Source organism: Miniopterus schreibersii (genome assembly GCF_964146895.1).
Source record: "Miniopterus schreibersii genome assembly, chromosome: 16".
Taxonomy (NCBI): Eukaryota; Metazoa; Chordata; class Mammalia; order Chiroptera; family Miniopteridae; genus Miniopterus; species Miniopterus schreibersii.
In genome coordinates, this window is record NC_138116.1 from 43,394,019 (window position 1) to 43,415,308 (window position 21,290).

The 21,290-nt window shown below is 39.6% G+C and overlaps 1 protein-coding gene across 2 annotated transcripts in view; it reads left to right on the top strand.

The window, feature by feature from the left end:
* The first annotated feature begins 4,625 nt into the window (after window positions 1–4,625).
* AKAP10 (A-kinase anchoring protein 10) overlaps window positions 4,626–21,290 on the top strand; it is a 79,320-nt gene continuing 62,655 nt past the window's right edge. For both annotated transcript variants that reach the window (XM_081162688.1, XM_081162689.1), the window contains exons 1-3: window positions 4,626–4,876; window positions 15,559–15,606; window positions 17,987–18,166. In XM_081162688.1, coding sequence (XP_081018814.1) covers window positions 4,789–4,876; window positions 15,559–15,606; window positions 17,987–18,166 — 316 coding nt within the window. In that variant the 5' untranslated portion in view covers window positions 4,626–4,788. The remainder of the gene's footprint in view (window positions 4,877–15,558; window positions 15,607–17,986; window positions 18,167–21,290) is intronic.

Here is a 21,290-nt window from a genome sequence, read left to right on the forward strand (position 1 = left end):
CATCCGTGTAGGTGCTATACTTGGGTGTTGGGAGGGCTGGGAAACTGCCAGCTTCTTTGTCGTTTTGCCCTCCCATTAATGGCAACCTTGGTCCTCTACAGGGTTTCTCCTATACCCCAACCCCAAGACTGGTCACAGAGTGCACCCTTTGCTCAGGGAGAAATGTGATTCTGTAGTACTACTTCCAGGGTTTGCAGATATTGTGCTCCATAACCCGATACCAAGGGCAAAGGGTGGCATCCTCTGGGAGGTTAAGGGGAAGTGGTCAAGCTCTATCACTTTCTTTCTCTATCTGAAATGCCAACAGCCCCTACAACCATGACTGCACTCTAGTGCTACATGTCTTTGCCCAGGTCACTGGGCTCAGCCACAGCTCATACTGCTCACTGCTGCAGGAGGGCCCACAGAGTCTCTTTGCTCCTCCTGGCTAAAAGGAGTGTCATCCACAACCTAATTCCTCCGCTCTCCAGCAAAGTCCCGCCCTGAGCTCCTGCCTAACTGGCAGCGTCCCTGACCTGTATCAGCTCCTCTCCCCTTTTGCTCCACTTGCCCACCTTTAGAGGTTTCAATGCATGAATCTCTCAGGCTTAATTGTGCATTAAGCAGGGAATCATTTGTTGTTATAACTGCTCAAAATGTTGAAACTTCAAGGGGAGAGACCAAGGGGATTTCTCATGCCCTCATTCCTTTCTATTTTAACTTTATTCATATGTGGATCACCAAATTTCAAAAGATTAAATGACAAAACTATTAAAGCTTCCCTAAGTATATACACACTTTAATGGATGATGATTCAGAAGGCATCTGCACTACTACATATCACTCATTCTGTTATATTTGCCCAATAAGTAGATATCCCATGCTGGAACCTTGGATAAATGAGTATTAGCTGGAGGTGGAGGGAAAGATAGGAGGAAATGGTATAAGTAAATGACTTTGGAGTCAGAATGACAGTGATTAGAATCCTGTCTCTCTCCCTTACTTGTCTTGTGATCCTATGTAAATTACTCTGAGCCTCAGGTTCATCAACTGAAATTTGAGGGTAATGATGATAGCCACCTCATAGGGTCTTTCATTGGGGAAAAGGTAAAGAATTAAGTGATATTTTAAAAAATTAGTGGTTAATCTGAGTCATATAACATTTAACTGAGAGGAGTTGGGGACATGTCATTTCTAAAACAGAGTTCTGCATTCCAGTGCTTCTCAAATATTAAAGGCTTGGAATATTTATGTTTAATTTATCTCCTATTTATTGTTATTATTATTTAGGTTGTTTACACACCAAACTTTAAGCATGCTCTTTTAGAGTCAATTGGCCAGAAGATGCCTTGTAATAGTTTTACACAAATTCTGTAACAGTCAAACAAGTATGAACAAAAACAATTTTCAGAATGAGAGAATTCTGATTTCAATCTTTGCCCTTATTCTGCTAATAGCTACCAAAGTAGAAGAAAAGAAGGGATAGATATTAAGGTTCTCCTTTGTTTACTTTGTTAACTTTTATCTAGTTAATCAACTTCTGTCTAGACCCTTCTATGAGGCATTCTGAGGTGCCACAAATAGACATAAGTGAACAAATCATAAAGCTTCTCAGTTTCCAAATATTGAGAAAGACAGATATTATGTTTGTAAGTAAAAGTCTGGTAATGGTATTTGTTTAATTACTTAATGCATAGTTATTCATGATTAAGGTATTACTATGACTTGGAGTTGTAAGTTTCAAAGGTATTCCTCCCTGGATTGATGTCTCAATTTATAAATATACTTTTGCCTCTTCTCCCAATTCTGGAAGCCAATTATGGACAAACCTTGTGTTTTTCATTTTGTTTTTCTCAGACCAGGATGCAGAACTACATGGGAAGATTCACTTGGGAGAAAGTGGGATGAGAGATTTTCTTTGACTCAGAGAAAAACAATAATAGATGTTACTGACATTTGTTGATCATTTCGCTGCTGTCAGGCACAGAGCTAAATGCCCCACGTACGTAATGAGAGAGGGACAGCTAATAACCAACCAGTGTCTCAGAGAAAGAGTACACCTGGGATCTGAACTTCAGAATCTGACTCCAGGGCTTCTACTCTTCAGAACACTGCAAGACTAAGAGAGGCAAATTAACAGGGAACAACTGCCTTATAAACAGCAAGGTTTGTGGGGTTTTGCTTGTTTGTTTTTGTTTTAATTTAGAATTTTCTGATGAGCAATAGATCTTTGGTAAAATTTTTAAAAAGTAAAACACTAGAAAAATAAAACTAAAAAGATGCAAAATTTAAAAAAAAAAGTGAGATTGTGATTATAAAGCACTTAATACATTGAGAGCACATAACAAATATTTAATAAATAATGGCTGTTTTTACCTGGCTGGGATGTGTTCAGCTGCCTGGGGTATTAAAGGCAGCTCCAAAATTTCTGCTAGGAGGGGCTCAACAGCAGCGATCACATTGGCAGGTGGGCAGGACACTGCTATTACCTTGATTCTACACTTAGCTGGAGAGAATGAGAAAGAGCGTGAGAAGACTTAGAGGAACTAGAGCGCTCCTCCCATACCCACTGCTCTTATCCTGGAATTTTCAGGGGATTTCTTACAGTGCCCCCTCCCTTCCCAACCAACTAATCAGTTAACAAATGCAAAACAGTGGCTGCCAAAGAATTGGACTGTCAAAGTGGACAAGAAGGGTGCTGCACTTTCTTGCTAAGAGTGTCCAGATGCCCTGTGTTTACACCAGGTATCACTTCTCCCCTTATACTAACCTGGCAGAGAAATACCATTAGGACCCCAGTCCTGCTTCTCCTTGACTTCATTGAAAGTCTCCATTTGGGGAGTGGAAGGAGGGCATGATCCATGGTTTTATTTGTCACAGACAGCAGAGTCGCCACCCCTAAGCACAGGCTGGTTTCCAAGACCTTGTCTGACCCCCAGGGGCACCACTCAGACCCCTCTGCAACTAGACAGATGATCCATTCTCAGCATGAGTTCAGGTTGAGGATATACTGGGGCATGGAGAGCCTTGGCCAGTCTCTCTTGCTTCTGCCTGGACACACTCCTCTAACCCAAGGAAAGGCTTGACCTTGGGTTCTGGAGGCCCATTCTCTAGGTTTGAAATCCAGGCTTCACCTTTAGTTAGCTTGTGACCTTGGTCAAGTTATTTTCATGGGCCTAGTTATCCTGATACCAAAAGTGACTCCAAACACTATTATTAATCTGGAGGGTTTAGAACAGTACCTGTGCAGAGTAAATTTACAGTAAATATCAACTGTGATTACTGTACATGTCCCAAATTGTTAGATAAGACAAGGTCTCAAGGCCTGGGCCATTCTTACTAAACGCTATTCTTGCTAAATGTAAAAAATGTAAACAAATGTAAAACGTAGCACAGTATTTTGCAGACCAGCTGTAAACAGGGTAAGCTTGAGGGGAGGGCAACCTGATAGTGTAACCAACTGCAAAAAAAAAAAAAAAAGAAAAGAAAAGAAATTAACATGTAATTGACCAAACTAGTGTATATAAGCAATGGCCAAGCCTCCCTTCCTGCAGGCAGAGCTTTGGATGTGATTTCTGTGTATTTGCAACGAGAAAAATCAAACGAAACACACACCTTGTGACATCACCTTTTTGAATAGAGCACCCCAAGCAGTGAACCCCTTGGGTTGGAAACCAAACCGAAACAGACAAATCAATTAATTTGCTCTAATTATATGGTGAAAAGAGCCTGAGTTCTAGTTACAGTCTCAATGCCGACACACGGAATGACCTTAGACAAGTTGCCTCTTCTCTCTGGACCTCGGTTTCCCCATCTGTCACCTGATGGCCTTCATAAATTATAAAACCCACACCATTCAACAATTACTGAGTTGCTATGGTTTTCCAGGCTCCTTCGCAGCAGGAGCTCAAGGTCACACAGCCCAGTCCCTGAGCATACTAAGGGGGAGGGGGGGCACTAAAGTGGGGAGGCTTTTTCACTCTGGTTTAGGGGGAGCGGACGGTCATCAGATTCCCAGGAAAGGGTCATTTGGACACGCCCGAAGGATGGTTCACTGGCGTCTGCCGGGGAAACGTGCCCGAGGCTTCTGCCTGACGCGCCTTTCAAATCCCAGCGTTAGCAGGGCCTGCGTCCCGAAGACGAGCCCGACCCCCTCCAACGCCCAGGGCGCTGAGGGACGGTGCTGCCTGAAGCGAGCCAGGCCCCGGGCTCCATCCAGAGGCCCCGGCGCCTCCCAGCCGGGCCGGGCCGGCGGCTGCCCCGGGGAGCTCGGGAGGGCGGTCGGGGCACAGCGGCCCCGGCCGCCATCGCCCGGAGCCCAGCGAGAGGCAGGAGGGGCTGAGCGGAGCGCGGCGGCCCCGGCCCGGCCCGGCCTCCCGGGGGCTCTGAGAGGAGGGGCCCGAGCCCGCCGCCCGCCCCGCCGCCCGCTCAGGGCCCGCGGCGCCGGCCGGGAAAGCTGCCCGCAGAGCGCCCGCGGCCCGGGGTCGGAGGTCGGAGGTCGGAGGTCGCGGCCAGGGGGCGGGGGCGGGGCCCCGGGCCCGCGAGGCTCGGGCAGCACAGGCGCAGGGCGGGGGCGCGCGGGGCGAGCCGGGCCTCGGCCCCGAAGCGGCGGGCGGGGCGGGGCCGGCGGCCTCCCGTGAAGCCCCGCGCGGGGAAGGACCGGAACTCCGGCCGCGGCTTGTTGATAATATGGCGGCGGGAGGCGGCCGGGCATCGCGCGGAGGCGGTGGGGCCCGCACCTGCTGGAAGGGCCTCTTTTTGGGCTAGTGCGGCGGCCGCTGCGGGCCTGGAGTCCGGGCCGGTTGCTGAATGAGGGGAGCCGGGCCGTCCCCGCGACAGTCCCCCCGCGCCCTCCGCCCCGACCCGGGCCCCGCCATGTCCTTCTTCCGGCGGAAAGGTAGCGGCGGGGGCGCGGGGAGAGCCTGTGCGGCCTCGGGGGCAGCGGGGGGCGGGGGGGCACAGGGGCGCCCGGCCGGGCGGCGAGGCCCTGGCCCGGGGCCGACGCCCGTGCGAGCTTTGCGCGGCCCCGGGGCTGCGGGGCGAAGGCGGTCCCCCGGCGCGAGGTCCCCGGGGACTGTCCGCTGGTCGCGAAGTGTTTGCGGAAACGGTACAAGTTAATGCCTGTTTGCGGAAGCATCGCTTTTCGGGTCCGTGTGTGTGTGCACTGTGGACCAAGAAAAAGGAAATTCCTTTATACCTTGTTGGGAGAGTCTCCGACTTTTCCGACTATTGAGGGTTTTATGTCTAAAAGCAACATGTGAAAAATAGTTTTTTTTCAGTTAGTGCCACTTTCCAGTTTTCCTTTTTTGGGGGGACAGCGGGTTCTGTTGTTCCAAAAATGGCATTACTTAACTTACTGTTAAAAGTCCCCTAATGAAGGAGACTTCTTTTGATGACTTTGAAAGCTTACTAATTACTGGAACGCTAACCTTATAAACAAACTACTTATATTTCTGATTTTTAAGTAGAGGCAGAATGATTTTGTGTGTATTTGTGTACTGGATTGTTGCATTTCATTAAAAAAGTACATACCCAAAGGGAACAAGTGTCTTTTGGGATGAGAGTGCTTCTTGTATCAATTCTTGCTGTTTCAGAGAAAATGTACCAGACAAAAACTGGTTTTGGGAAAAACCACTAAACTAAATCAGGGACTTCAGTTCACATGACAGCTCTGCTTACTAACTGTGTAACCTGGGACAGAAAAGTGTTAACTGGCTTTGCTGTCCTCTGTCAACTGAGAATTAGATGTTCCCTAAAGGCTCCATTCAGCTATGACTGTGAGCTATGACTGCATGTACTTTTAAGTACACACAAAGTTTGGTGAATGAGTGAAAACAGTGCTGCATAAATGAAGCCCAGTAATGTGGCACAAGGAAGTAATGTATCTTGTAGTTAATAACTGTTCAATTTGTTTTAGTTTTGAAGTAGTTTTTTAAAAATTTTTATGTATTTTGAGACAAATTGCACGTTGCACAGTAGACTGTTGTCTCTATTCAGCAAACACTTTTGAATATCTGCTGTTTGCCAGGCACTGTGTTAGGCCCTCAGTATAGCGCACTGAACAAGACAAAGTCCCTGCACCCATGTTGCTGCTTGTCTGCTGGAGTAGACAGTCAGTCAGTCATCAGTCTCTCTCTGTTTCTCTCTCTCAAGTAGGGTGTTTTGAAAGAGGTAACTTGACAGAAGAAACCTTTAGGTTAGATGTTAGAGAAAGGCCTCAGCAGGTGGCCTTGAAATATAGAGCCTAGAGATCAGCAGGTGGTAACATGTAGAGGCCAGGGAAGAGCATTCTAGGCTTAGAAGAGCATGATCAAAGGTGGGGAGACAAGAAAATTTGGTGCCCTTCAAGAAAGGAAACAGGGCCATGTGACTCAGGCTTAGAGAGGTAGATGAGTCAGATGATTCAGAGCTTTATAGGCCGTGGTTAGGTTTTATTCCAGGTGCAGAGACAATATTATTTTTAAAAATTTAGAGGAGTGATTTGGTCTTATTTTATGTTTTAAAAAGATGATTTTGGATGTTTTTTGGAGACTGGATGTGACAAGAGTAGAAGCTGAGATGATCTTATTTATTTAGGGATCCCATCCAGTCTTTAAATACCATCCATATGCTGATGACTCCCAAATTTACATCTCCAGCTTGGATTGTCTCCACTGAATCCAGACTGGCATATCCAGTTGTCTGTCCACTTTACACCTCTACCTAATAGATATCTAATTAATAGACTATTGATAGTTATTCCTATTGATAGATATAATAGACTACCTAGTAAATAAATCTTTAACTTACTATATCTAAAACTTAATTCCAGATTTAGTTCTCCTAAACCTGTTCATCATCTTTTCTCATCTCAATAAATTTCATTTCTGGCCTTTTAATTGCTCAGGGTAAAACTTTAGTACATTCTTGGACCTCTCTTTCGGTCCTACTCTGTATCTAATTTATTAGCAAATCTATTAGGTCCACCCCAGAACATACCCAAATTCAAGGTAGTCATCTCTATTTACATTGGGTTGTTAAGGAAGTCCTCTGAGAGGATGCCATTCTGATCTGGCTTAAATGTCAAGAGGAAGCTGGTTTTATGAAAATTCAGGAAGCAGCATTATTTTGCTTACAATTTGGTTTCCCTTCGTCCATCCTTGACCCCTATGGTATATTTTTAAAATATCTCTGTTCAGGTTCCTCAAATGGCTTCCTATACATGGCCCTCCATAATCTAGGTGCCATTTCCTCTTTATGTTCATCTCCTGCTCTCCTTCATTGCTCTTTCATTTCTGTTGACCTCCTTGTTTTCAAGTGTATTCCCACCTCAGTGCCTTTGTGCTTGTTTTCTCTGCCTGGAAACCTCTTCCCACAGATGACCACCGATTTTGCTTCCTCATCTCTTTCAGGTTTTGATCAGTTGTCATCTTAGTAAATTAGTAAAGCTTTCTTTGACTATCCTACTTAAGATCACAGTCCCTGGCCCCTCCACTCCCATCCCCTTGCCCTACTTTATTTTTTCTCTATAGCATTTATCACCATCTACTTTACTAAGTATTTTATTAGGATGGAAGCTGACTTTTTTTTATGGCTCTATATATGTCTAGGTCAGTGCCTGGAATATAGTTGGGAATTTAGTAAATATTTGTTGAATAAGTGAATAAAAAAATAAAAGAAATATCAAACAGCAATAAGTGCCATGCAGGGAATTTAAACAGTGATGTGGAAGCAGATCACGGGATAACAATTTGAATTACTAGGATAGTGTGTCTGCCAAGATGGTATTACCTGAGATCTGAATGAGGAGAGAGAGCCAGCCTTTTAAGGATCAAAGGAATTGCATTCTAGCCAGAGAGAACTGGTAGTACAAATGTCCTGAGGCAGGAATGAGCTCTTTGTGTTCAAGGAACAGAAAGAAGGCTGGAACTCACTTGGAAAGGAGGGGCTTGGGGTATGTTTTAGAGGTAGAGATAGCATGACTTTTAAGTAATTGGAGTGAAGAAAAACTGGGAAAGCTTTGGGCTCAGAGTTTGGGGTAGGAGGAATCAGGAATTTTCTTCTGGCTGTTGTGAGCTTGCGATAACTTTTGGACAGCCATGTGGATATGTCAAGGAAACAGTTGGATGTACAATTCTGTAGTTCTGGAAGGAGGTTAGACCTTGAGATCTGGATCTAGATTAAGAAGTACTTTGCATAACGATAATTAAAGACACTGAACTAGATGAGATCACCTAGGGAGTACATATAATATATGAATTAGTTAGGTTGAAAGGCTAAGCTACCATAACAGAGACACCAAAGTGTAATGGCTCAAACAAGATAAACCTTTATTTTTCTCTTGTGTAACAATCCAAGTTCCTGGTAATCGGGTGGCTTTGCTTCACAATCATTCAAGGGTCGTTTTCCTCCCATCTTGTTATTTCTCTTTCCCTTGGGTTGTTGTCTGTTTTATCAAAGGCAGGTCATAGCCTCTTCTGTCTGTCAGTCTTCTCAGCCATAGTAAGAGGAAAAAGTATGAAGTAAAGAAAGAGAAGCTTTGGCCAGAAAATGGCACGTATTATTTCTATTCACATTCTGTTGGTGAGAACCTAGTCATATAGTCATAGATAACTGCAAAAGCTTCTGGGAAGTAAGAAGTAGAGCCAGTTATGTGCCAAGCTGTAGCTAATAAGGGGAGAATGAATTTGGTGGCCAGGTAGCATCTCCTGCCATACTATAGACAAGAAAGGAGCCTAGGAGAGGGCTCTGAGGTTAATCCGGATTTTAGAAGTTAAGTGGAGGAACATATGCCACTGGCAAAGGAGAATTGAAAATAAAATGTCAGTGATATAGGAGTGCAGTGTCATGGAAGCTAAGGGAAGATAATATTTTAAAAAGGAGCGAGTATTGTGTGGAATGGCATCTGCAAAGTCAAGATAATAGAATAGGTACTCAGTTTGAGAATGTGTAAGTAATCATTGATTTTTACATAAGAGTGGTGTCAGTGGAGTGGGTTAAGGGAAGGATGTGAAGTGAGGAAAATAGAAGTAACTAAGAACACCTTTTAAAGAAACATTGCAGTGAAAAGTAACAAAAAGTGGTGATAGCTGGAAGGGGATATTGGGTTGAGGTGTGTTTTGTTTTGTTTTTAAGATAAAACATGCCAGAGCATGTTTGTATGCTGATAGGAACGGTCCATTAGAGAGGAAGATGATACAAAAGAGAGGGTGTTACTTGCATGAGTGAAGTTCTTGAGAAGAGTTGTGATTAAAGCCTGACTGTATCAAGATTGGTTAGGATACACTACTGCTGGAAATTTCAGTTGGTACAACTGCTTTATGAAGTTTTAAAACCTCAAGCAGTACTATGTACTATTCATAGATAAATAAATCTGTTAAGAGTAAAAATGCAGTGGAAACAATAAACACTCAATTTATGAAATTGTTTCTCTAGGGAGAGAGTAATGAAATCAGGGCGATATTTTAGTTGCACCTGCAATGTTTTACTTATTTTAAAAGTTCTTCTGAAGCAAATATAAATATGTTAAGATTTGATAAATCTGCCTATTCCTCATATTAAGGTCTGGTTTTTATATTTTAAATATTTCATAGTGAAAAATACACAAGAAAAAGCATAGTCAGTACTACAAAATAAGGTAGCAGAAATAAACCTAAATGGATCAGTAATCACAATAAATGTAAACAGACTAAAATCTGTATGGCTAAAAATCTAGTAAAAGTCCATGTAACTTAAGATAAAGACTCAGTTTAGATGAGAACTCAAAATCCATCCATAAGCTATTTGCCAGAGACACAACCAAAATATAAGGGCATAAAGAAATTGAAAATAAATGGGTAAATTCACTAGACAGATGTTCACCAGACGAAAGCTTGTGTCACAGATTAAATACTTTAAAGCATATAGCATTGTTAGGATAAAAAAGGCCACTATATTATGATAAAATGAACAGGGTAGGCAAATAAAATTCTGAACTAGTTTGCAACTAATGTCAGTCTCAAAATATATAAAGCAAAATACACAGAATTACAGGAGAAATCAACAAATTCATAATCATAGTTAAGAGTTTTAAGAATGCTGTGTTTGCCTGACTGGTGTGTCTCAGTGGTTGAGCATCAGCCAATGAATCAGGAGGTCACAGTTCGATTCCCAGTCCCGGCACATGCGTAGGTTTTGGGCTTGATCCCCAGTAGGGGGCGTGCAGGAAGCAGCAATCAGTGACTGTCTCTTATCATTGATGTTTCTATCTCCCTTTCCCTTCCTCTCTCTGAAATCAATAAAAATAAAAAAATAAAAAGAAGAATGCTACGTTTTAGAAATGTGCTAACCCAGACAGTAAAAAGATGGCGATCTTCAGATTGAATCCTTGCTATGTGCTGTTTAAATATAAAAAAGATCATGGGAAACTTAAAAGTAAAGGGTGGGAAAATACATCACAGATATACAAACAAAAAGAAAGCTAAGATAGTCTTTACAATAGCACATACATGAAGAAAGAAGGAAAAATTAAGTTTGGGAGGGGAGGGGAACAAAAGAGTCATTATTTTGGGGTAATATGATTGTATACATAGAAAATTTAAGAAAATCATGTATCATTAGAACTCGTAAAAGAGTTTGGCTAGGTTTTTAAAATATCTAAGTACTTAAAACTCAATTGTATCCCTGTATTCCAGTTAAAACAAGAGACTCAAAGCTTTAAGGAATTTACAGAACATAATTGAACAGAGAAGAACCAAATAAATGGGAAGGTATACTATGTTCGTGGATAAAAAGATTTAATACCAGAAAGATGTGAACTCTCCAAATTAATCATTAAGTCAGTGCTATTTACAAAGAAATTCCCATGGGGGTTTAGGATAGGGAGAAGTTGATTCTATAATTAATATTGAAGATCGTTTTAAAAAAGAACAAGGTAGAGGACTTGGCCCTGCCAGAGGCCTATTATATAGTTTAGCAATTAAGACAGAATTGAATGCCCAGAAACAGACTGGGTATGTATGGGAACTTGTTAAGTACAGAGTTCCTATTCACTTGGGAAAGGTTGGACTAAATGATGTTTGTTATTCCTCTGGCAAAAAAAATTAAGATTCACTACTTCCTATTATATACATTCAGGGTTCAACAAACTTTTTATGCAAAAGGCCAGATAGTAACTATTTTAAGCTTTGCAAGCTATATGGTTTCTGTTTCACTTTCCTCTGTCCTTGTAGCCATAGACAGTATATAAACAAATGGACATGGCTGTGCTAAAATAAAACACTATTTATTAAAAAACAACAACAGTGGTGCTATAGATTTGGCCCATAGGCTATAGTTTGCCAATCCCTGATAAACAGAAATAAATTCCAGGTAGATAAGAGCCAGAATTTGAAAAAGCAAAACTCAAAATCATATAGAATAAAATAGGGGGGTGGGGTGGGATCTGATCTTGGGGCAGGAAAGAATGTTTTAAAAATAAGACAGGAAAATACAATCTACATAATATAAATTTGACTACATTAAAATTTTTAAAACTCATACAATAAAATATACTTAAGGTATTTGCAATGCAGATAACAAAGGATTAGTATCCAGAATGTGTATGGGATTTCTACAAATAATAAGTAAAAGACAAAGAACATGAATAGGCAGTCTGTAAAAGGAAACCTGAATAGCCAAGATAGAAGGATGTTACATTAAAGGAAATCAAGGAAATGAATTAAAAACACCATCAAATACCATTTGAAATCTATTAATTTGGCAAAAATTAAAAGTACCAAGGATGTGAATATGAAGTATAATTTGTTACGTAGCAGTTCCGTTACTAGGGATTTAACCTAGAGAAATTCTTACATATAGACATAGGAAGACATGCACTAGAGTGTTCAGTGTTTGTGAAAACTAGAAAATGAAACCTAAATGTTACTTAACAGGAAAATAGGTAAATAAAGCTATATTTATTTAAAGGAAGTAAGCAGATAAAATGAACTAGAGCTACATGAAAACAAGAATTGCATCAATATAGACAAATGTTGAATTATTATATGAATACAAGTATAAGATATGTGTTAAAGAATATAAGCATGCCTCAGAGATGTTATGGGTTTGGTTCCAGACCACTGCAATAAAGCAAATATAATAAAGTGAGTCACATGAATATCTTGGTTTCCCAGTACATATAAAAGTTACCTTTATGCTATAGTTTATGAAGTGTGCAAGCAATAGCATTATGTTTAAAAAACAATGTACATACCTTAACTAAAAATACTTTATTGCTAAAAAATGCTATCTGTTATCTGAGTTAGGGAGGGTCTGTTATCTGAGCAAGTGGAGGGTCTTGCCTTGATGATGGTGGGTGCTGCCTGATCAGGGTGGTGGTGCCTGTATGACAACAATGAAATTTGTCACACCAGTTGGCTCTTCCTTTCATGAATGATTTCTCTGAAGCACACAGTGCTGTTTGATAGCATTTTACCCCCAGTAGAACTTCTTTCAAAACTGGAGTCAGTCCTCTCAAACCCTGATACTGCTATAGCAACTAAGTTTATGTGATGTTCTAAATCCTTTGTTGTCATTTCAAAAGTTTTCCACAGCATCTTCACCAGGAGTAGATTCCATCTCAAGAAACCACTTTCTTTGCTCATCCATAAGAAGCAGCTCCTCATCTGTTAAAGTTTTATCATGAGATGGCAGCAATTCAGCCACACGTCTTCAAGCTTCACTTCTAATTCTCGTTCTCTTGCTATTTCCATCACATGTGCAGTTACTTCCTCCACTGACGTCTTGAACCCCTCAGAGTCATCCATGAGGGCTGGAATCACCTCCCAAACTCCTGTTAAGTTGCTATGTTGACCTCTTCCCATGAATCACAAATGTTCTAGAATGGTAAATCATTTCCAGAAGATTTTCAATTTACTTTGGCAGCTATTGTGTTACAAAATGTATTTCTTAAATAATAAGACTTGAAAGTAGAAATTACTCCTTGATCCATGGGCTGAGTGTTGTGTTAGCAGTCATGAAAACAACACTAATCTTATTGTACATCTCCATCAGAGCCCTTGGGTGACCAGGTGCCTTGTCAGTGAGCAGAACAGTAAAACCTCGATATAATGGACTAATTTGGGCGAGGGGTGTGTCCGTTAGAGCTGAAAATCTGTTATATAATAAAGGTTTTCTGAATGTGTATTTTAAGAAATTGACAGATTAGTTAATTTACCTGTTTTTACTTATGCAGACACATTTGTGTAATTAAAATTAAGTATGTATGAGAAGTTTAATTTCACAGAAAAGTCTTTTATATGTATTGCTGTAATTTTAAATTTATACCGAATACATCTAGTAAGTGTGCATTCACCAGTCACCTCCAGTAAACAAGTGCACATGGCTAGGTGCCACATGACAACAGAACCAATTACTTCTTGTTATGCAGTGTGACCATGTGCTAATCATTTGCCGAACATTGTTTATAGTTGTAGATATGTAAATTTACTTATGGCAGCGAAATTATTACAGTGTTTTTTCCAACATGTGGCCTATTTACTAAAATTTGTTAAAAATAACAATTAATAAAAAAGATACCCTGCTAATTTTAAGCAAATCTTGGTTAAAAGCATTTAAAAATTAACAGGGTGTTAATTTTCACATATGACATATGGACTGGAAATTTTTTCCGTTAAATCCGAAGTCCGTTAAATTGAGGTCTGCAAAATTGAGGGTTTACTGTAATATTTTGAAAGCAATTTTGTCTGAGCAGAAGTCTCAACAGTGGGCTTAAAAGGTTCAGTAAACCATGTTATAAACAGAAGTGCTGTCATCCAGGCTTTGTTGTTCCATTACAGGCAGAGTAGATTTAGCATAATTATTAAGAGTCCTAGGATTTTTGGAATGGAAAATGAGCATTGGCTTCAACTTAAAGTCACCAGCTGCATTATCCCCTAACAAGAGCGTCAGCCTGTCCTTTGAAGCCAGGCATTGACTTCTCTCTGGTTATGAAAGTCCTAGATGGCATCTTCTTCCAAGATAAGGCTATTTTGAAATACGTTGTTGAGTGCAGCCACCTTCATTAATCATCTTAGCTAGATCTTCTGGATAACCTGCCGCATCTTCTACATGAGCATTTGCTGCTCACCTTGCCCTTCTGTGTTATGGAGATGGCTTCTTTCCTCAAACCTCATAAACCAACCTCTGCTGGCTTCCAACTTTCCCTTTGCAGTGATCAGTATCTCTCAGCCTCTCTCAGCCTGACAGCAGTGATCAGTATCTGAAATGATCTTAACCTTATTTTTGTTCATGTTTGTCTCCACATACTTGCATGCAGACTTATTTTTGTTGTTGTTGTTAATCTCCTCACTTGAGGATATTTTTTCCATTGCTTTTTCAGAGAGAGTGGAAGGGAGGAAGGGAGGGTGGGAAGGGGGATAGAGAGAAAGAGAGGAACATCGATGTGAGAGAGACACATCAAACCATTGCCTCCCGCCCAGGCACCAAATGGGCAACGAGTGAACCGGTAACCCAGGTACTTGCCCTTGACCGGGAATTGAACCTCTAACCCTTCGGTGCTCCGCCTGATGCTCTAACCACTGAGCAACACTGGCCAGGGCACATGCGGATTTCTTGAAGGCAGGACTATCTTTTCTGAGCCACGCAAGTATCTGGTACATAATAGGTACTCAGTAGTATCTGGTACTCAAATATTTGTTGATGGATTGATTTATCAGATACTATGAGAGCTAGTTATTTCCTGCTACTAGCCTCTAATGTTTAAGAGCACAAATAGATGATTACATTTTGGGATTTATTTTTATAGGCTTTTCGTAGTGAGGTAAAGAATATTTAATGTTGGAAAAACAAGAAAAGTAAGGAAGGTTAAAAATAGTCTTATATTAGGTCCTCTAAGTGTTCACACTTGGCTTAGGCTGCCATGCACCTTCCTTTCTGAAAATATTGTTAGTGTATCTGCAGTAGAGTTCCCACTGTTCTGTGTGGTAGAAGAGAGATGATATAATTTTTTAAGAAACAAGTTGTTAAGCCCTGAATATTAGAAGTTTAGAATGGTTTGTATTTAATGCTATAGGAGGAATACACAAATAAGATACACAACCAAAGAACTCTTCCTTCAGTGTGCATCTAGTAGTGGGTGTACATGGTAATATTTGCTAACATCCTAAATTTAGGATGTGTGGTGGTTACTCCTCTAAGCCCTTTACAAGCATTTATTTTTTCATCCACAACCCTCTACAGTAGATATTATCACTGACCTAATTTTATAAATCAATGAAATTGAGATCCAGAGGAGCAAAGTAACTTGTCTGTGATCACATAGTTAATAGGTGGCAGAGCCAGAATTTGGACCCAGGTATTCTGGTTCTCTCCATAGCACACCCACTGTCCTTGACTGAATGCTGTTCAGAAGTCACTTCCTTAGAGAAACTTCTGGTTACCCAGCGCCCTGACCCCTTCCTCCAGTCAGTCTCGATGCAGAATTTTGAATACGCGTCTGTTAGGATAAAGCCGTAGAACTCTGAATACCATCTGTTATAATAAAGCTCCTCTAATTTTTACAATGTATAGAATGTATCTTTTTTATTGTAAAGGTGGGTCATGAAGCTCTTTTTCTTCTAGTGAAAGGCAAAGAACAAGACAAGACCTCAGATGCCAAGTCAGTTAAAGGTGAGTTCAGCAGCATTCCATTGCATTAAGAAGTGATGTGCTTTGCACTTATGAGCTCTTTAATTCTGTTATCCTCTCCTTTCTTTTGCCATTGATTGTTTTTGCCATTTTAAAGAATTATTTATAATTGACTTACTTCCCTGCTTAACTTATATATACCCCAACACCTAGCATATGCTAGGCTTTCACTAAGCACCTTTGGCTGTTCCAGTGATGACGAGGAACCAGGGCCTGCCTTATTAGTCACACATTTGATTGTTCCCTAAAAGGGGTTAGTTGACCTTATTTTAAAACAACAGAAAGCAAAAAATACTCTTAACTGACCACTGAGCGAAAGCACTGCCACTTGCAAGGCTTAATTTTCTGTTTGTCCACCTGCGTCTGTGGTTACAGTTTTCACTTCATTACTTTGGATGAATGGCGTTAACTTGAAATTTATTCTGCGCACTTTATTGGGATCAGTATATTGTCCCTACTTATAAGATTCTTAGTTTATAATCTCTGCTGTAGTTTTGACTGATTTCATTCTGTCAATGTACAAAGATTATAATGGGGAAATTATAATAGAAATTATTTCCATAGCCAAAATATAAATTTTATAAATGGAATTTATTTACATGAAATCTGTGGATTGCTACTTATTTAGATTTTTTTTTTAATATGTGTTTTTATTGATTTCAGAGAGAGGAAGGGAGAGGGGGGGAGAGAGAGAAACATCATTGATGAGAGAGTCATTGATCGGCTAACTTCTCCATCTGTACCAGGCTTGTACTCTTGTTTATGACTGTATACAGTCTGTTCTTAGAATTTCTGACATAACTGAAAAAATCATTTGAAGACAGCTTCATTGCATAATTCTCACAACTCTTGTTGAATGACCAATAAATATAGATACCTGGAAAACAGGCATGGACATTCATGTTTTTATCTGCTTTATTCTATAAACGCATCTCAAGGAGTAATAGATTAAATTACAGTACTGTGTATTTTATTTTTCATAAGAACTATTACCCAGTATTACTCAGATTCTGTGTCTGGTAACTGTTTACTAAGATTGAGGGCACCTGTTTGCTAGCTGCTCAATAAAATAAGTGGTGTTAATGGATACAAGTTAGTAGTCTTTTGGGGGGGGGGCAACTTTTTTTTTTTTTTTTTAACTATATCTTTATTGATTTCATAGAGAGGAAGGAGAGGGAGAGAGAGAGAGAGAAACATCAATGATGAGTCATTGACCGGCTGCCTCCTGCACGCCCCCGACTGGGGATCAAGCCCGCAACCCAGGCATGTGCCCTGACCGGGAATCCAACCCCCATCGCCTGGATCCTAGGTCGACTTTCACCCGCTGAGCCATGCCCGGCAGGGCAAGAGCCTTTGATATTTTATATTTGTGGGATATATAGGATAGGTAGAATTTTAATTCAGCTGTAGCAACAAGTTCATAGTGTTACTTTATAATATTGTAATATTGAGTTGACTCTTATTAACACATTGGTAACTAACCTCTTTATTCTAAAGTCAAAAGGATATTAATATTTCTTCATATTAGTAAAGAAAATATATTTTGTGAATTTTTAAATGTATTTTTCTTTTTTAATCCTCGTGTGAGGATATTTTTTACATTACTTTTCAGAGAGAGTGGAAGGGAGTTTGAGGGGGGCAGAGAGAGAAACATCGATGTGAGAGAGACACATCAGTTGATTGCCTTCCACTCACCCACCGACCAGGGCTGGGGATTGATTCTTCAACCGAGGCATGTACCCTTGGCTGAAATCAAACCCAGGACCCTTCAGCCCATGGGCTGACACTAACCACTGAGCAAAACTGGCCAGGGTTAAATGTATTTTTCTTAAAGCAGTTTGAAGATTGATCAGAAATGTTTTTTTTAGATGGAGACATTTTGTTACCCTATTAAAACATAAAATAAGTATTCTGAAGAGTATTTTTCTAAAAAATTTTCCCTCTAAGCTTTTATTCTGCAATTTTAGTTTTGTTCCTTGGGTGCAAGGATTAAGGAATTGAAAAGGGTCCATTTTCAGAATGTTTCCTGGCTTTGGTACTGTCTATCCTCAGTAGAACGTCTCGAAAAAAGATCTCTCTTTCAAGTTTCATTTTTGGCACAGTATTTTGAGAATTATAAGTAACAATAGGGCATATTTTTCTATTTCCCTGCTGCTTGATTTACCTTTCCCTTAAGGCTTGTTGAGTGTGCTCACCTAAGAGAGATGTTACAAATCTTAACTTTTAAAGTTCTCTTAAAGCCCTCTTTTGAGAAAACAGAGGGCTTTAAGAGAGATTTTTATATGGTTTTAATTTTAATTTTAACAATGTCAAATTTTTAATGTCACATTTTAATTTTTAACAATTTTTTGAAAAATTATAGCCTCAGTACCCGTACATTCCCCACAAAGAAACACTAAAAATCATGCCTTGCTGGAGGCTGCAGGACCAAGTCATGTTGCAATCAATGCCATTTCTGCCAACATGGACTCCTCAAGTAGCAGGACAGCAACACTTAAGAAGCAGCCAAGCCACATGGAGGCCGCTCATTTTGGTGACTTGGGTAAGTGACAGTCACTTTTTGTTAACTTACAATAGGAGGGCGGAGTTGAGTATAATATGTGAAATTCCTGCCAAAGGATACTGAACTGTATAATTGGAAGGGGCTTTGAAAAGAATGTACTTAAGTGAAAATAACAGCTCTAAGTGTAATAGAAGCACTGTGTTTTGTTTGTTTAAATACAAAATATAAAGCATGTCTAATAGAGAAATTGGCCATGTCCAGAAGAAGAAATACATTTGTCCTAACTGAAAAAGATGCTTCATTTTACTGATACTTAGAGAAATGCAAATTAAAATAAAAGTAAATTAAAAAATAAGTAAATATTTAAAGTTTGATAATTTGAGTGTTAATGTAGATGCAGAGAAATAGCCACTTTTTAGTGAAAGTGTAAATTGGTGAAGATTTTTTAGAAGGCAATTTGGAAGTATTTATCAAAATAATTAGGGACAACATACAAATACCCATTAATAGAGAAGTAGTCAAATTTTGGTGTACCCAGTACTCTGGAATACTGTGTAGCCATTTAAAGTCTGAAAAAGACATGGAGAAATGCCTAAGATATGTTAAAGTGAAAAAAGCAGGTTACATAGCAGTATGTTTAGTAGAATCCCTATTGTGTAAAATAACTCCTTTCTCTCCCCACTCCCTGCAAAATGCAAAAAAATAAAATAAAAGATACACAGGAGGTTTCTTACAACTGCACATGACTCTACTATATCTCAAAAATTAAAAGCTTAATTAAGAAAAATTGTAAGGCTTGCAGGGGATCAGGATTTCCTGAAGTTCATGAAACTGATGTCTACAAAGATGCACTAGTTAACATTAACAATAAGATAGCAAGGATGATGACATGTAAAGTGCTCCCAGGGAAAATGATTTGAATTGAAAAGGGTTAAGAAAAGCCCTTTGGAAAACTTGATGAAGCCATCAGTTAATTTTATGAAAATGAACCTCTTTTGTTATCCTGTGAAAATTACAAAAAACAAGATTTGATTTTTTTGTTTTCTAATAGCTGTGGTTATTATAATCATAACTTAAATTTAGTTAAATGTAAAATAAATTTGTTTTAATTCATTTTAGTTTTATTTTTTAAGATAAAACCCCAGAGCTACTCTTTATTCTGTTTTAAATAATACTGAGAGTTCATAATACTTTCCTAGCTATATCCACACATCCACAGTTGTTCCTCAGGATAAGTTCCTAGAAGTGGAGTTATTGGATTGAAAATCACACAGATTGCTAAGGTTTGCTATCTGTTACTGAAGGCTCCTCCACAAAGGTTTTGCCAGTTCATATTCTCATCATCAGTGGTGAGAGTGCTTCCTATTTCTTTGTGCCCTTGTTAGCGCTTGTTAATATTTTTTTAAAAAATATCTTACAGTTTGAAAGGCAAAAATGTTATTTTGTATTAATTTGCTTTTCTGGGATTTTTAATGAGGTTGAATATTTAAAAATTTTTTATTGGCCTATTTTCTTTCTTTGGGACAAATAATGTAAGTTTTTTTTTTTTTTATGTTTTAATTTCTCTTTATTGTTGAAAGTATTACAAATGTTCTCCTATTCCCCCTATTGATCACCTCCACCCAGTACCCTTCCAGACCTTCACCACACTGTTGTCTGTGTCCATGGGTTATGCATATATGCAGATATGTTCTTAGGTTATTCTCTCCCCAGCTACCCGCCCACCTCTGCCTTCCCTCTGAGATTCATCAGTCTCTTCCATGCTTATATGTCTCTGAATCTATTTTGTTCATCAGTTTATTTTGTTCTTTAGATCCCACATATGAGTAAGATCATGTGATACTTGTCTTCCTCTAACTGGCTTAGTTCGAGTAGCATAATACTCTCCAGGTCCCATCATGCTGTCTCAAGGGGTAAGGGATCCTTCTTTTTTGCAACTGCATAGTATTCCATGGTGTAAATATCTGAGAAGATGCTTGACATGATTTCAGTCTTCTTGAACTTGTAGAGACTAGTTTTGTGTTCTAACCTGTTGTCTATCTTTGAGAATGTCCCATGTGCACTTGAGGAGAATGCATAATCTGCAGCTTTGGGATGAAATGTTCTGTAAATGTGAATTAATCTATTGGATCTAGAGTGTCATTTACAATCACTGTTTTCATGTTGAATTTTTTTGTTTGTAAGATCTATCCAGTAAAGTCAGTGGGGTGTTAAAAGTCCCCTACTGTGACTGTATTGCTGTCGATCTCTCCTTTAAAGTCCTCCAGAAGTGGTTTGTTTTTTTTCAGCCTGTTTGAGTTTTTTGTTCTGAGGTGGGGCTCTTGTAGACAGCATATATTTTGGTCATGTTTTCGTATCCATTCAGCTACCCTATGTCTTTTGATTGAAGCACTTAATCCATTTATATTGAAGGTTATTATTGATAGGTACTTACGTATTGCCATTTTATTTCTTTATGCCTATGTTTCTCTCTTTCTCTCTTTCAAATTCTTTCTACTACAGCAGCCCCTATAACATTTCTTGCAATGCTGGTTTGGTGGTGATAAACTCCTTTAGCCTTTATTTTTGTCTAGGAAGCTCTTTATTTCACCATCTATTTTGAATGATAGCCTTGCTGGATAGAGTAGTCTCGGTTTCAGATCCTTGTTTTGCATTACCTTGAATACTTCATGCCATTCCCTTCTGGCCTATAGAGTTTCTGATGAGAAGTCAGCTGACAGCCTTATGGGAGCTCTTTTGTAGGTAACAGATTGCTTTTCTCTTGCTGCCTTTAAGATTCTCTCTTTGCTTTGAGTTTTTGACATTTTAATTATGTGTCTTCTTGCTTGGGACTCTCTTTGTGCCTCCTGAATTTGTGTGACTTTTTTCTTGACCAGGTTAGGGAAGTTTTCTGCCAATATTTCTTTAAACAGGTTCTCTATCCCTTGCTTACTTCCTTCCCCTTCTGGTACTCCTATGATGCAATATTGTTATATTTCATGTTGTCCCACAGCTCCCTTAAACTGTCCTGTTTTTAAATTGTTTTTTCCTTTTGGATCATTACTTGAGTGATTTTCTTCTACCCTGTCTTCTAATTTGCTGATCCACGCCTCAGCTTCCCCTAATCTGCTGTTTATGCCTTCCAGTGTATTCTTTATTTCTGCTATGTCCTTCTTAATTTCCT